We start from the raw sequence: 16578 nt of genomic DNA, 5'->3' as shown, positions 1-16578 counted from the left end.
ACACCTCTCCAACCAGCCATCCAAACCTCCAGAACCTCCAGATCCCGGATCCAACCAGTCATCCAAACCACCAGGCCCTGGGGGCAGACTGCTCTGAATGAAACACACCCTTTAGCAGAAGTGACTCAAGAATTACAGAAGGGTCCCTCAAAGACTGCACCCCAGCATGAGGCACTCAGGCCCTCCCATGTAAAGTGTGGGAAACGCGTTTGAAATTTTAAAATTTTCTCGTCCTCTGTCTCCCAAATTATAGCTCCTTCCTCACCTCTCAGATTCTCCTATGGGGACTAACGCTAAGCCAAACTATATAGTAGTTTGGTGAACTTTAACTTGGTCCTTCTGAGGATCCTTCTTGCACTTTCTACCACAGTTTAGACCTGGCGCCCTCAGCTGCCCAACCTGTCCAGCTTGCAAAGGAGAGTTATTGGGCCCATTTGTTCACAGAAAGTATTAATGGCTCAATGTTTCCCCCCTCCCCTAAGAAAAAAATGGAATTATAATGATGAATACAAAAGAATGGATTCCTGGTGTGGCTCCAAGGGAAGAATTTTTGAGTGGTGGCTGGGGAGGGGACCCATTCTCTGGGAGCACTTTGCATTCCAAAGGCCGTATCCCAGGTAGATGTGGTCTGACCTGAAGTCTGGAACAGGGAAGACAAGCCCCTAGACTCCCCAGCCTTGCCCTTCTCCTCGGTCACATGCCCACCTTCACCACCTTGGTGGTGCTCCCACCTAGGCCTACTGACCACTTGTCGAGGACATGGGACAGAGAATCTGTGCATCAGGAAGGGGGTGAACATGGTGTTCTCAAGGTCCCTCAGCTCTGAATGTTCCTGTTTCACTGTTATGAACAAAGAAGCTCACAGAACCTTTTCTCTGAAGAATTTCTTCCCACCTACTGGCTTCTACCCGCCAGCCTCCAGGCTCTTCCTTCGAAGGTGGGAATTCCTTGAGGGAACAGGTCAAGACGTGAGTAATGGAAGTGACTCAAGAATCACAGAAGGGTCCTACTCAGCTCACAAATGAAAAAGCGGAGACTTAATGAAAATATTCAAGATTATTTTGGGGATAAGTATCTCTCGGACTGAGGCTCCCCTGAGGAGCAAATAAGAATGGGTTTAACATGAATCAGATTAGACAGAAAGACAAGCTTCGCAGTTACAAGATTTTACAAGTCCCTAGAACAGAAGCCAAGAGGGGTTACTAAGACTTTGAGAACAGATGTCTCTCCTCTTCATTGGGAAGCTTGGGGCACTGGCCTGTCTGAAGGCGGAGGCAGCCACAGACAAAAACGGGAGAAAGAGAAAAGCAGCCCAACAGTGGGGGGCTGGCCTGGTTCTCACTGGGTTGGCTTGGGTGTGCTCCCATTGAACATAAATGGTTGCACAGAACATCAACATCAGACAAGCCACTGTGTGGCCATGACAGATCAAGACAAAACAGGACCATTCTGTGATCGTGTCTGAACACAGACAAAAATGTGAACAATGGTCCAAACCACAAAAACGACTAAATATTCTCTCTCCTGATATGAGTGACTACCCTTTCTTTTTTTTTTTTTTTAAATTTTTTTTTTCAACGTTTTTTATTTATTTTTGGACAGAGAGAGACAGAGGGGGAGGGGCAGAGAGAGAGGGAGACACAGAATCGGAAACAGGCTCCAGGCTCCGAGCCATCAGCCCAGAGCCCGACGCGGGGCTCGAACTCACGGACCGCGAGATCGTGACCTGGCTGAAGTCGGACGCTTAACCGACGGCGCCACCCAGGCGCCCCATCTTTATTGATGATGGTTTTAGCCTCCCTCTAGTCTGTTCTTTCTAGATAAAGTTCACTAAGTTACCATAGAATTAACTCCCCTTCCCGACAGCATGCAAGCCAAAACAAACCCCTGCTGGCTTTGACTTCCCCCAAATCACCTAAATACAAGTCCCAATTGTATCCCAGTCCTTTCTAAAGCTCTTACAGAGATGCTCACAGCCCCTGCAGTGAGCTGTCCCACCCCCAACAGTCAATAAACCCAACGTGCTCAACTCCAGAAGTGTTCCAAGGGGTCTATGGCTGGAGGGGGGATGACAAAAGCAATTGCAAATTGTGCACCCAGGAGGACAGGTCCTTCATGGCCTTTTCCAACACAGAGTCATCCCTATCTCCACCGCCAAACAGGATAGGCAACTGAAATGTTTCTGCAGAGACATGCGCCCCAAACCCCATCCATCCAGGTCTTCCTGGATCTTTCCCCAGGAGTTTAGCAAAGGGTGGAGGCAGATGATTTTTATTAGCATCCAAAACACTATGCCTGGTACATAGTAGATGTTCAGTAAAACATAATGAGTGCATATATGGATCAGACTCACTCAAATAATAGGTTTCTCCAAGTCCTTGAAGATCTAAGAACTTTCACAAGAAAACAAGAAATTCTAAATAGTAAGCAGTGATGTCTGTCCTTCCAAACACTGTGGTAACATTAGGTGGTGTGCTGGAACCTCTGTCCCTCCAGATCCATCCTCTATCCTCCTGTCTCCCAGATTATGACCTCTATGAATTGTGTTAGTCAGATTCTCTTGCCCTCTGGATTCTAGTTAAGTTCAGCCAGTGAGTCACCAGGAGATCAGAGGGCAGGATAGAGAGTTCAGGCAACTGTTCTCCTCCCCTTCCCTCCCTCCCTTCCTTCTCCTTCCCTCCAGGTGGACTGCCTGCATCTCTACCCAAAGCACCTCCTCAGGCAGCCCTCTCCCACAGCTCTTTTTGGGTTCCAGTACCAACCTCCATCCCTGACCCTTCAGAATGAGGCGATCCTCACTGATGCCAGGCCTATAGTGTTTCGCCAGCCAAATCCTACCCAAGCCTCTTCGCTAGCTGTCTTCAATTACACTGTTTGTTCTCTCTCTTTCCTGCTAAGATAAATCTGATGCAGGGGGCTTCAGCAAATCTTCACCCATCCCAGCTTGAACTTGCTGAATGGCTTCAAAGGCTCAACGAGGGCTTGGGTGTGCAGATGTGCTCCTTGGCTGCTTGTGTGTGGTGCAGGGCAATCAGACCTTACTATTCTCAGGGGGGCAGAGAAGTGCCCTTGAGCCCCAACCCAGCAGGCTCTATCACTGACTTGGAGGAGCAGAGAGAGGGGAGCAAGAACTGAGATTTTTCTCCAGAAACTAGGATTGCAGCAGCTACGCTTTTCAACCCCAAATCAGGGCAATGTTCTGAGTAGTTGAAGGGTATTTGCAGGGACGATGGAAGAAAGCATTTAAAATGAGGCCTTTCCTGGGAAACCTGGCCGCTTCCTCACCCGTGGTGGCAAGCAGATGCTGTGGGCGGCTGGAAACCTCCTTCTTCACGTTGCGCAGGGTAACCATGTACTTGGTGCCAGGCAGCAAACCAAGGATCTCATAGCTGTGCTGCTCCTTCGGCACTTGGATCTGCTTCCCAGAGAGCTCCTCTCCCAGGGGGTAGTAGCTGAGGAGGTAGTGGTCCACCTCGCTGGCCGGCTCCCAGCTCACCAGCAGGGAATCCTCCGTGCTCTTGAGCAGCTGCAGGCCCTGGGGGGCCACCACTGTATGCAGAACAGGAACAGGTGTGCAGAGGGTGAAGCAAGCGAGGGGAGGGGGAATGCATAGCCAGTGTGTATTCACTGAGCACCTACTATACACTGAACACCGTGGTGGCAGGCATGAGAGCACAAAGAAGCCGTGCTGAGCACCCCTCTGGACACCCCTCCCCACACACCCGCCGGAAGTTACATGAGGGGGAGTTCACCCTGATCCGGTCATCGGCAGACACACACAGACAGACACACACACACACACACACACACACACACACACAGCACCATTAGATCACATAAGATCAGTGGTCCCGCAACCTAGAACTTATTAATGAATGCCCACCCCAGGGCCCCACCCCAGGCCCGCAGAATCAGACACGCAGGCCGAGCCAGCAATCTGTGTTTAATAAGCTCTCTGGGGGCTCTGGCGTGCGTGGGCTGGATGTCGAGTCCCCACCCCCCCCCACCCCCCCCACCCCCCCGCCCATGAGCACCAAGTGTAACAGGGTCTGAGGGTGCCGGCCCCCAGCAGGGAAAGGAGAGAGTCGGGCGTCGGCGCTCTCACCCTGGGCACAGTCCGGTCCGCTGAAGCCCTCCTCGCAGTAACACTCGCCCGTGTCGCAGAAGCCGTGGCCGCTGCAGTCGCCGGGGCAGCGGCGCTCGCTGCAGTCCTCGGACGTGAAGTCCTCGTGGCACCGGCACGCGCCGCGCACGCACACGCCATGGCCGCTGCAGTTCTCGGGGCAGGCGGGGTAGGCGCAGTCGATGCCCACGTAGGGCGCGTCGCACTCGCAGCGGCCGTCCACGCAGCGCCCGTGGCCGCTGCACGCCCCGGGGCAGGCGGGCCGCTCGCATGCGGCGCCCTCCCAGCCCTGCTCGCAGCGGCAGCCGCAGGTCTCGGGGGAGAAGGTCCCGTGGCCGCTGCAGTGGCCGTTGGCACCTGCAGGCGAGAGGAAGGTAGGCTGGAGGGGGTGCGGGCCGGCGAGCGGGCCTCTCCCTTCCCTGGAGCTCCGGTGAGAGCGGGCTGGTGGGCCCTGGGCACTGTCTTTGAAGGAGGGCAGGGCCCCTGCAGAAGACTGGGGTCCGCCCTTTCCGCCCCCTCTCCCCCCCCCCGACCGGCCGGACTCTGACCTGTGACATTCACCAACTGTGCCCTCCTTTTATGCCCCAAAGCCACGGGAAGTCCCCTTCCCCTCCCCTTCTCATCCAAGTGCTCAGGTGAATTCGGGTTCCCTCTGCTCTAAACGGCAGTAATTACTTAGAACGTTTAAGAATCGGGGCGCGTTCACGTCCCCAGCTTGGGCGTCCTCGCACCAGCGCAGAAGCTCATCTTGTCTTGGCTGGAGGTTGCTGGACCTAGCAAGGCCGGGTCCTTGGGAGATGAGCCCAAACTGAATCCTGGCAAAGGGGGCCTCCAGAAGCTACAAACCGGCCGCGTCTCACTAGGGGGGTGAGGGGCAGGAGAAGGGATCACCCAGGCTCCCCTCTCTGACCCCAGGCAGCAAGAGGCAGTTGGAGGCCCTGGCCCTTCAACAGCCCGGCTCCTGCTTCTCAGAACACCCTCTCTTCTTCCTAGAAACTTTGGACGTGCAAGCTCCTCGGCGGCAATCCCGTGCTGTTTCATTCACGGCAGTGTCCCTGGTGCCTACTTCTGTGTCTGGTACACAGGAGGTGCTCTCAACGGTAGCACTTCCTCCAGCATGAACAGGTACGCCAACATACCACTGGATACTCGGATCAGCTTTCGTAATTATCAGCTATGGGCCAGGGAACTTATGTACGGCATCTAGAGTCCTCAGAACTAGACTAGTGGATAGAGTTTTCCTAACTGGGCAGTTTAGAAAACTTCAGGAACTGACCCAGAGTCACACAACTAAAAAGCAGCGAAACCCATCTGTACCCAGTCCTGTCTAGCTCCAAGGCTGACTGTCCTTCCTGTCTTTCCCACTGCTTCCCCTTCCAGTAGAGATTGGATCCACAGGTCAAACAGCACCCAGAAGTGTAAACTCAGGAGTCCAGACTCCCTTTCAGGGTTGCCGGTCCCTCAGCACCTGGGTAGCTCAGTTGGTTAAGGGAGCGACTTTGGCTCGGGTCATAATCTCACAGTTCGTGGGTTCAAGCCCCTCGTCGGGCTCTGTGCTGGCAGCTCGGAGCCTGGAGCCTGCTTCGGATGCTGGGTCTCCCTCTCTCTCTGCCCCTCCCCCACTCACACTCTGTCTCTCAGAAATGAATAAACGTTAAAGATTTTTTCTACAAAGAGTTGCTGGTCCCTCTCTACTGAGGCTCGCAGATGCTTCCTGGAGCTAGTGTCGAAGATGAGACGCCCACTCCACCCTTAGAAAACCCAGAGGGAGGTGGGAGCACACCAGACTCCCACAGGACACCTGGCATGTGGAAGGCGCCCGTTAGTTGTTTGTTGAATGAATACCAGATGGTAAAAGCTCACCGGCAACTCCTCGGCAGCAGCGCTGAACATCACACCGCTCCTTCACCTCCGCCATCTCTTCCTCCAGCTTCTTCACTCGGGCCAGGAGGGCTTGGACGCTGCCTGCCAGCTCACAGTCCTTCTGTGGCGTCTGCAGGCGGATGTTGTGCCTGAAGATGATGTTCTGTTCCTCGGCCTCCCCTGAGGCCAGGAGTGAGGCCCCATCGTCACTAAGGGGCTGGGGGTCAGTCTCGACCTGGACCAGAGCAGACTTGGGCACATCAATCTTGTAGGTGTGGCTGACAGTAACCTGTGGCTCCTTGTCCCTGCAGCCCTGAGGCTCGAGGGTGGCCGGGGCTGAGGCCACCAAAAGCACAGAGCCAAAGAGGAGCCCCAGGGGGAAGCAGAACATCCCCCGGAGACCCATCCTTGGGGAGACAGGAAGCAGATCCTCTCGGAGACCTGTATCCAGAAAAGATGCAAACGAAAGCCATGAAGATTTGCTGGTGGAAATTGCCCTTCATAGTAGATTCGAAGAGTCCACAGGAAGCTGAGAACCCAGCAGAACTACATCCTATATCTCCTGAGGATCCAAACTAAATTTTGTGTTCTTTCTCCTGCTTCCTGTCTTTGCTTACACCGTTCACTCCCTGGGAGACTCTCCTCTTCACCTCTAACTCAATACTCACCTGACGGATAGTGACAAGGAAAACAATTGCGACCAGGCTTTGATCTCCCCATCCCTGATCTAAACCACACACCGAGTAATTCCCTCCCCATTAACACCACCTACAGAACAGCCGCACCTAGAGAGCATGCTGTGTGCCAGGCGCTGTCCTAAATGTTCTGCGTTGATTACCTTATTCGAGCCTGACAACAATGCTTCGCAGAATATACTATTACTACCCCATTTTGCAGATACAGAAACTGAGACTCAGCTCCCTAAAGTGACTTGCCCACAGGCAAACAGCCAAGATGGCCGAATTTGAATCCAGAGACCATGCTCATCCCCACTTTGTCACGCTGCTTTGCACACGTGAGGAAACCAAGGTTCAAGGGACTGAGCAAGTTGTCCCAGGTGCCACAGCCAGGAAGGGCAGAGCCTGTCCTCGGACCCCAGGCCAGGGTCCTGCTCACCACCTCTGCCTGCGAGCCAGCAAAAGATGAGAGCTTCTAATACAAATAATTCTTCCATGAAGCCTTCTCTCATGCCCCCCCCCCCCCATCTCACTCCAGCTGGAAACTACTAGCTCTCCTGCTGAGCATTCAGAGAAATGTATTGGCTCCTCTGTGAGTCTCTTCACGGTCTACCTTGTGTTACAGTTACTCTTGTATGCAGTTTGTCTCCCCATGAGGCTGTCAGCCTCTTAAGGACAGGACCCAAGGCTGGTCCCTCCCGGAGCCCTCCCAAGGCAAGAGCAAAGAGCCACCCAAGCCAAGGGGTTCAGTCACCCTCAAATCCATGCTCAGTGGCCTGGTTTGTCAGTCAGGCCAGGCCACCCTGGCAGGAGCAGGCAATTAGGTTTCGCCTCTAGTTTGGCCCCCAGGAGGTGTGAGCCTTCCTCCATGAGTGTGCAGAAGGACCCCTGTCTCTAGCTCCTATCCAGGATGGCACGTTCTTGACCACTATCAGACCGAGGCTGGACAGACACAGGAGACCTAGCCAGTGCTTCACATTCGCTCAGGGGCACTCACTCACCAGAACACCTCTCAGCTGGGCTGTCACAAAACCTTTGCTAGAAACCGAGCTGCAGGGCTGCCTCTGGCCGATGGGCTTCTGTGACCAACTCATGACTCGTAAGCGTTTGTATCGAGACTGAAGTCAGGAAGCCTTGTCCTTTCCTGGAGGTGATGTCCCAGTCAAGCCCAGGCTCCCCCTCCCCATTATAAGAGGCAGTGACAATGTGCTGGAAAAACAAATCAGGTCCTAGGTGTGTAGCCTCGCGAAGGCTCCTTATCCTCCTGTTAACCATCATCCTCTGGTAAAGTGGGAATGATAACACCTGCTTCCCGCATCGTATGTGGAGAGCACTTCGCGCCATGCCAAGCACACGGTAAGTGCTCAGTAAATGAGGTTTGGGTTTTAATCAACTACTGAGTATGACTTCCTTTTCTTTCTCATCTTTTCTATCGTGAAGGGTGATATCTATCCTGAAAAGAGCATGCAACAAAAATGGTGTCATTTTTAGTGAATTGTTACAAAGGCAACAGCCAGGGAACCACCACCCAGCTTAAGACCTAGAACGTCGCGAGCCTCCGGAAGTCCCCCACAGGCCCTCATCTGATCCTGCCTCTTTTCCCTATCAGTAGTCAGAGTCAACCATCAAAAGAGTTGACCTGGGCAGGTAACTCTGTTGGTCAGAAAAGGAAGAAAGCCTCGTTGAGCCAAATTCTCATACTTTGTATGAGTCATCTTTTCTAAGAGTCCTCATTTATTTAGTATGAAGAAGTGGAGGATGAAGGTCCCTGGCAGCATTATTATTAGAAGTGACAATAAAAACATTACAAGAATACTATATGTTATTTGTCAAGTTGCTGCTTTGTGCCAGGCATTGGCCAGGTGCATTAATCCTAATTAAACTCCACAGCTGCTAAATAAGGTCAGGGCCAGTCTGCCTACCCTGGGTGAGGAGCCAGATGTGAAAGGCAAAGTCACTTACCGGGGGGTGTCCAACTAGTAAGTGGCCCAGTCGGGATTCAACACGAGGTCCATCTGATTGCAAGCCTGCACTTGCTCTACGTCAATACAACATTCTGATGCTAATAACACGTGAGCTCAGGATGTACCTTCCCTATGCAATTCCCTCCTTTGGCCTGACACCCTGTGTGTTGGGCCCAAGGGACGTGCTACCACTCTGAACTAAACAGAGCAGCCCCAAAGGAGAGTTCTTCTTCATATCACCCCTTAGCCCCCCTCACTCCTTCTTGGCTTTTCCTATAATCCAAAGCATGCATTATTGCTAATCATAATCATCGTAGCTCACCTTTTCTGAGCACTTACTATGTCCCAGGAACTGGACTCAACACCCTGCAGACATAATGGTCAGTGGGACATTTCTTGTTGGCGTGGGATTTGGACAGTGGGTGGTAAGTGCCCACACATTTTTTTTTAATTTTTTATGTTTATTTTTGAGAGAGAGAGAGGGTGTGCACGGGTGAGGGGCAGAGAGAGCAGGAGACACAGAATCCGAAGCAGGCTCCAGGCTCTGAGCTGTCAGCACAGAGCCCGGCGCGGGGCTCAAACTCACAAACCGTGAGATCATGATCTTAGCAGAAGTCAGATGCTTTACCAGCTGAGCCACCCAGACACCCCAGTGCCCACACATTTTAAAGAGAGACATTCTATTGGAGCTCTTCTGCAGGCAGGTTGGTCTGAATAGGAGGTAGAGGGCAAAAAGACCAGCGCCTGCCCCTTGCCCAGAGGAATTCAGAGGTGGGGGGTTGCCTAGAACAGCCTGCATAGCAGAGATTGGAGGGAGGCTACGGTGGGAGAGACCTGCACCCCAGACTTTGGGGAGACAAGACTATGTTAAGTCCTGCCGTAGGTCATAGTCCTGTGTAAATCTATGCAACTTACTATGGGGTCAGAGCTGAGGGGCAGCCCCCTGGCTCAGCAGGAGTATGCTTCCCCAGCGGACAAACCACAGGAGGAGGTTCCCAGGAGGTAGAATGAAGATTGTCTAAAAAACCCAGGACAGAGTCGCACAAGAGGGAGCTGATGGAGCCAGCACAGGGAGCAGCTGCCACAAGGGCATGGGAAGGAGCTACGATGGCTCTAGGTAAAAATCCCTTTTCCCTTCTCTCTGACTCCCCTCCCTGCTGGTGACCTGGAGAAGCCAGAACAGCCCAGCAAGTTGGGGGAGGCAGTGGAGGAAGGAAGCCACCAGGCTCACCACCTGCCCCCTGGTGTGTCTGTGGACTCAGGCCCAAGCTGGGTGAAAAGAAAACATGTGGCCTGGATAGGAGATCGAAGCTCTCATATTGGACGGACCTGCCCTTCACAAAAGGGTTTTCTTCCAATACCAAAAGTAACCAGAAAAGCTCTGGAATCTGCTTGAGATTTTTATCAGAGGATGGGGTGGGGGGGTGAGGAGGGCCAGGAGAGCAAGTCGGAAGGCAGGTATTGGATAAAAATAATATTTCAAGGGGTGCCTGGGTGGCTCAGTTAAGCATCAGATTCTTGGTTTCGGTTCAGGTCGAGATCTCTCAGTTTGTGAGTTCGAGCCCCACATTGGGCTCTGCACTGGCAACACAGAGCCTGCTGGGATTCTTTCTGTCTCTCCCTCTCTCTCTGCTCCTCCCCTGCTCATGCTCGCTCACTCTCTCTCTCTCTCTCTCTCTCTCTCAATAAATAAGCAAAAACTCAAAAAAGATGTTCCCCAATTGCTATCTTCAAAAATTCAACCCAATGGTAGCACAGTTACACGCATAGCTGTGTGTTCACTCCCCGAAATGGGGACCGAGGCTCAGGGACATCAAGCAATGTGCCCTTGATTATGCAGCAGAAGTGCAAGGCTGCAGATTCAAACCGGTCTACACAGTGTCCACTAACTGAGCTTAAGCCCTGAGCACCTCTGTCACCCCCAATAACCACACACATTGATCTCAAAGCAACTTCTTTGAATGGAGTTTTCGCTGTCCCAGATCCCCTTCCCAGGCAACAGTGGAGCTAGAAAAGCAGACTGAGACTTCTCTGCCCACTCCTGCCATCCAAACCCCTCCCCCACCCCATGGCTCACTATTTTCTGAGACGCAAATGGAGCGCAGATGGGTTTTTGAAGAAGTTCTGCACGAATGCAAAACAGCTACAGACTCTTGCCATAAACCGCAGCAAGGCTGTGCAAAGCCCAGTCTCACTGTGTTTGTTTTGGGAAGCCTGGAATATGAGAAACCCCAGAAGCCCTCGTATGAGCCCTCCGTGTCTCCCGTCCTTCTGCCGCCTGTCGCTTGTAACAAGATGTCCTCGCTAATTGCAGCCTCTTGGATTCCCCCAGTTGAGCTCAGATTTCCCTGGGCAGGGTGATTGTTGGAAAGAAGATGGGAGGGAGGGATCTGCGACCTAGCACTTCTGTCAAGTGTAATGAGCGAGAGGAGAAGCCTGCTGTCTTTCCTTCCAGCACGTGGCAGGAGAGACTTGCCTTGTGTAAGAACAGAAGGAAGGGATGACCTCACCAAGGCTGCTAGCATGCACAGCCAACCACAGACAGAGCTCCGTCAGTGTGGGGAGGGGGCGGACAGGGCAGCAAATGTCACCAAGGAAAATGCAGGATAAGTTTCCGAATGGGGATGATTTTTCTGTTGAGGAATCATTTGGTAAATGCTGTAGGAATGTCTGAGATAAAGGGGGTTTACATGCGTGGAATGTGCCTGCAGGAAACCACGGGAAACCAGGTGTCCACAAGAATCAGTCTCATTGACTCCAATCTCGTCTTTAATTCTGGCTGCAGAAGGGGTGGGAGGGGTGTGGGGAAGTGGCAGGCAGAGACATATTAAGACTCAAGACAAATGCTGCCTGGCATTGCTTTTTCGAGAAAGGCTCTTTAAGGAGTGTGCTGCTACCATCAGCTGGATGGACAGTCCTGGTTCTGCCCTGAAAGACACACTGATGTCACAGGGCTCTACATCTGTGCTCTATTCATTCTCTCTTGATGGCCACATCCACCCTTGTGACTTCAATTTCCAACCAAACACAGAAAGCTCCAAAATCTATATGTGAGTTCCTCAGCCGGATATCCTTGTAAATCTCAGGCATGGTAGTGACCATGAATGTGTTGATTCCCTCTGTATTTTCAGCACAATCCTGACGAAGGTAATATTTTGTGTATCAAGTAGTAATCCACCCCTAGGTTTTTTGTGTATGGGTTTATTAGACGGTGGTGACTGCCAAGTACTTTATGAATATTATTCTCACTTAGTCCTCAAAATCCTGGGAGTCAGTTGATACCATTCTTTGTAACACATGTTCAGAGAGGTTAACTAGCTTGCCCAAGGGCACAGAGCTAATAAGCAGCAGAGCTGAGATCAAACACCAGGTCTGTCCACTCTCCCCATGTTCTTCATCTTTCTGCTATATGTACTGCCTGCCCCTCAAAAAAATCCAGTGAGAAGAATACCAAATGTGAAAAATAAACCAATGTCCTCTTGCCTATCATATTTAAGAGAGGGTTTCTTATGCTAGAAAGAAAGAAAGAAAGAAAGAAAGAAAGAAAGAAAGAAAGAAAGAAAGGGAAAGAGAAAGAAAGAGAAAGAAAGAAAGAGAAAGAAAAGAAAAGAAGAAAGAAAAAAAGAAAGAAAGAAAAGAAAAGAAGAAAGAAAAAAGAAAGAGAAAGAAAGAAAGAAAGAAAGAAAGAAAGAAAGAAAGAAAGAAAGAAAGAAAGAAAGAAAGAAAAAAAGAGAAGAGAAGAGACGAGACGAGACTCAGGGCTTACCAGGTGCTCATTTCAAAATGAACTGCCCAGTAACTAAATCCTATGCCTGCACTCCCTCTGAGCAGTGCCAAGGATGATCTCCTAGAAGAACAATTCGTTTTCCCCCCCACAAGGAGGTTAAATCATGATCACTTCTCATGAAATTCTGGAGAACTTCCTTCCCAAGAAACACAAAGCAGACCAAGACTTCTGTCTGTAGGGGCAGATGTCAACCAAGGCTTGGCCAGAGGAGAAGGATGGACCCTAGTCCCAGATGGTCCTCTCCTATCCTAAGGCTGATGGTCTCCATGTTACCTCATTTTCTCCAAAGAAGCACACACATCCTGGTCGGAAATAAAATATACGACTTACAACGAAGACAGTGGCAGCCAATTTCTAGCCACCATTACAGATCTTTCTACTTAAATTCAGGGCTTTCTTTGGTTCCCTTATTACCTCATTCTGCTTTTACAATTAACCACAAGCAAATGAGAGCACTGCTTTGGGTTTTAGAAAAATCATATCATCCATTTCCAGTAGAGTCACTTAAAAAGATATTCTGTCCCCAAATGACAGGGTGGACATCATTGAACCATGAAGGAAAGTGAAAGAGATGGTGGCTAGGGATACACTGATGTCACAAATGTCACCTGGCATTTGTTGCTCCTTCCCCAAACTCTCTTGGGCATATTCTGCCAGTGATCTACAACCTGGACCTTGGGTGGCCCCAAGGTCTTCTGACCCAGTACTCAGTCCAGGAGAGCAAGTTCTTGGGTACCTGGCTCAACTCGTCCTCAGCCTACCGATTTCACCTCTGGATCTTTTTCTCTTTTAGTAATGTGAGCATGTGAGATGCACAAGACAGTACTCTTTCGGCTAGGTCATACTACAGACAAACCAAATACATGTGAACACTTATTTCGAGGCCCTGTGACCCTGAACCCTCTGCAGAGGTATTCTATACAGGATAGAAGACACCAAGTGTGGGTGAGAATGAAAAATTGGTTTCATGGGATAAGGCTTAATATGGTGGCATTTCAGGCATCATTAGGTGCGCCCACTCCTCCGGGTCAGTGGACCACAACCAGCGAGTGCCCAAGAAGTCCTTGTAGATGACTCTCACTGCCACACAAGACCTCTTTTCCTGAAGACCTCTTTCCACCAAATCTTCCCATACACCACAAGCTAGAAAAGCTGACACACGGTGTCTCTGATTCAGCTTCAACATTCAATCACCTTTTCACAGGTGGTCACAAGCTGCTGTGGTTGTTTTATTCCATCAACCGAATATTAGTCTACCTTACGGGAGCTCAAATGGCTGGTGACAATGGCAGTTACCACTTTCTAAGCTCTTATGATGTGCCAGGCTCTGTGCTAAGCTCTTCTAAAGCTTTTTCTGAGCATCAGGCAAAGGCAAAGATGTCCGTTGACACCATGGGAATGAATTCCTTCCTCATATAAAGCCCTTCCTTTTACTTTCACTGGAATGCACAGGCTCGTGCATAGTAAGAAGATAAAATGGGCACAAGGGCATAAATTCGGAGACCTGCCTCCCCCACATCCAACCATACACCCAGTCTCCAGAATGCCTAAGCATCACGTTAGACACACAGGTGTAGGGGGCTTCACATGACAAACTCTGTTTCAGCTGAATGATAATGAAGAGAGGCGTATGATGAAAATATTGTTTTTCCTATCTTTGGTTTAACGTGTGGTTTTCCACAGATTGAAATAATTTTAAAGTTCCAGCCTTCTTCCAAAGAGGGTGAGTTCCATCCGCACGCTCTGGGTCTCTCCTTGAGACCAACAGCACTTATTCAGACAGTGGCTGGTTGACGTTAACAGCAAGTCTACTGTGGTGAGACCCTGCAAAGCCTATTTGGGGATCAGGCTTGAGATCTTAGCATCACCAGCTTGCTGACTGGTGGCCCTAGATGCTGCTACAGAACCTAAACCATGATCTCATATCTGTATCCAGATCCTATAGGAGCCAAGGCTCTGGAATGAGTGGTGGATGGACAAGAGTTTCCACTGGATCTGGGCATGATTTCTACAGGCCCCTTCTCAGGAGCAGACCTCAGTCTACCCTATATTTCAAACCACAGAATGGTGCTGGAATAGAAACCAGAAGCCACAAGACGATCTGAAGTCATCCTGTGTAATTTTCCCTCCTTTAGCAGTCAGCTGCAGCCACAAATTTGGGGACATAGCAGGATTCAAAGTTGCATGAAAGAATGTCTGGTTTGGGAGAGCAGGGGAGTACCCCTAGGAAAAAAAATGGTAACTGATGTTAATACTTTCTATTTCTTCCGGAGATTGTCTCCCAGCATTATCACCTTGACTCTGAGTCTCCAACAAACATCTAAATGCCAAAAAACACCAATTCTTCCCATGCAGATCCTGTGCTTCGGCAGCCACCTGTCTATGGCTGTGGCTAAGCACATGTCACCTGCTACCTCAGTGGTACTCTGGCTCCTGGAGGAGCCTATGGGCATTAGGCACTGTGGCTAACCTAGTTTGTTATTTTTATGTTAGGATTTGTTCTTTTTTAAATGCTCATGTCAGCAACTCCAGTTTTGTGTTTTTAGGTGACTGTTCTCACTCATTCCTTCTCCATTTCCTCACGTCTCTCCTGACCACAAAAATAAATAGGTACATAAATAAAAAGACCCCGAGAACTAGTCCAGCACATAGTTTCTTGAAATGCTTTAATATGGGTGTTCTCAAGGCATTTCAAGGGTCATGGCATGGGAATTTGGGGGAAAGTTATAAATAAGAAATAAAACCTATAAAATAAGAAATAAATACAAATAAGGAATAAAACCTATAAAATTAAATGTTTGAAAAACTTCAAAGCTCTTAAGTGCATTTGCAAACATCATCTTACTTGGCATATCCAAATTTCAAAAAAAGGGGAATGTTAGGACAGTTTCCTGATCACATCGAAAATGAAAGCTTTGTTTCAGGATTTTATTAAAAAGTGAGATGTAAGAAAACTTACCAAACAATGAAGGCTTTGACATTGTAATAAAGAAAAAAAAAAAGCCCGCAAAGAAACAAGAGATGAGGAGGCCACGAAAAACTTAAAGGAAATATCGTATGTAAAAATTTGTTACTCCAGGCAGAAATTCCCCTACAACACAGACTGCAAGTGGCCAGGTAGGAAGGTGATTGTACTCAGTCCCCGTCGGGTATCCAGTATACTGCTGACTAAGGACACGTTACTTGGGTCCTGGCAAATATTTCCTAATTAGGTTTAGGCAATGACATTGCCTAGGATTTTCAGCTCAGGAGCTCATGCCCAGCTGGCCATCACCCTCCCGCTCACAGGTAAAGCCCTCAGGACCTCTTACCTCAGAGGCTGCTGGGCACCACTTCCAACACTTCCCCCAGGGACTGGGCCCCTTGGGCTGCAGAGCTTGGTGCTTCTCTGTCCCTCCTTCTCTCCCCTCCTCAGCTTCCCTCCCTGGATTTAAATCCCATCCAGGCCAGAGGAGGAGCCAATGGGGACTCCTGGGTGTTTCCCTGTCTTCCCGGCAGTGACTCGGTTAAGAGATAATGAGCAATTCCTTCTTATTCTAACTAGGGAAGAAAAAACATACACATTTCCCCCTTCTTTTTTACATCCGTTACACAGCAGCTAAAAATACTGGTGACTGTTTCCATTTAAGTAGATCCAGAAAAAGGTTATTAAAAGAGTTTGCATGTCTCCTGGCCAGGAGCTGGCTCTTTGGATTTGCAAGAGATTTTCTAAAGTCTCTCTTTTTTTTCTGTTTCAAGCAACATGGGACTTAATTGCCTACCATTTTTTAAAATAGGAGAAGACCCTTGGCATAGGAAGAAATGAGCAGAGACCCTCAGGGACAAATCCCTCTGCCAACCTCTAGCCTCCTCCCGCCATCAGTTTGCAGCTCTGAGTGGCAGGGCTCTGAGGACACCGAGAGCAAGAATAGCAGATCTAGGGCATTCTACTCCAATGCCCCCCTGTCCCACCCCTTCCCAGAGCCTCCTATACACAAGTCACAGGAGAGCCCCATCACCAGGAAAGCACCGTGGGCGCCCTTTGGTGCTGCCCTTCCTTTTTTGCCATCGGACGGACAGACCTTAATTCTTTCCATGAAACAGAATTATTCCAATGGGTCACTGCTGACACTCAGTGTTCCTTCTGCCCTCCACCCCACCTCTGCCCTGCCTGAAGTAGGTTCC

The 16578-nt window shown here is 50.1% G+C and overlaps 1 protein-coding gene and 1 long non-coding RNA gene across 5 annotated transcripts in view; one reads left to right on the top strand and one right to left on the bottom strand.

The window, feature by feature from the left end:
* The window catches only part of TNN (tenascin N), a 65964-nt gene extending 50144 nt beyond the window's left edge, over positions 1–15820 (bottom strand). For 3 of the 4 annotated variants that reach the window (XM_058700395.1, XM_058700397.1, XM_058700394.1), the window contains exons 1-4: positions 15726–15820; positions 5987–6427; positions 4106–4480; positions 3286–3549 (exon numbers count right to left, since the gene is read on the bottom strand). In XM_058700395.1, the coding sequence (XP_058556378.1) occupies positions 3286–3549; positions 4106–4480; positions 5987–6392 (1045 nt within the window). In that variant the 5' untranslated portion in view covers positions 6393–6427; positions 15726–15820. The remainder of the gene's footprint in view (positions 1–3285; positions 3550–4105; positions 4481–5986; positions 6428–15725) is intronic. The other variant, XM_058700396.1, reaches the window with a different exon arrangement.
* Positions 4389–8056, top strand: LOC131495450 (uncharacterized). Its single transcript, XR_009253951.1, has 2 exons — positions 4389–4497; positions 5117–8056. It is a non-coding gene; the product is annotated as an uncharacterized LOC131495450 (long non-coding RNA).
* Positions 15821–16578: the final 758 nt, after the last annotated feature.

Source organism: Neofelis nebulosa, chromosome 15, assembly GCF_028018385.1.
Source record: "Neofelis nebulosa isolate mNeoNeb1 chromosome 15, mNeoNeb1.pri, whole genome shotgun sequence".
Lineage (NCBI taxonomy): Eukaryota > Metazoa > Chordata > Mammalia > Carnivora > Felidae > Neofelis > Neofelis nebulosa.
This window is presented reverse-complemented; position numbering and strand designations above follow the sequence as displayed.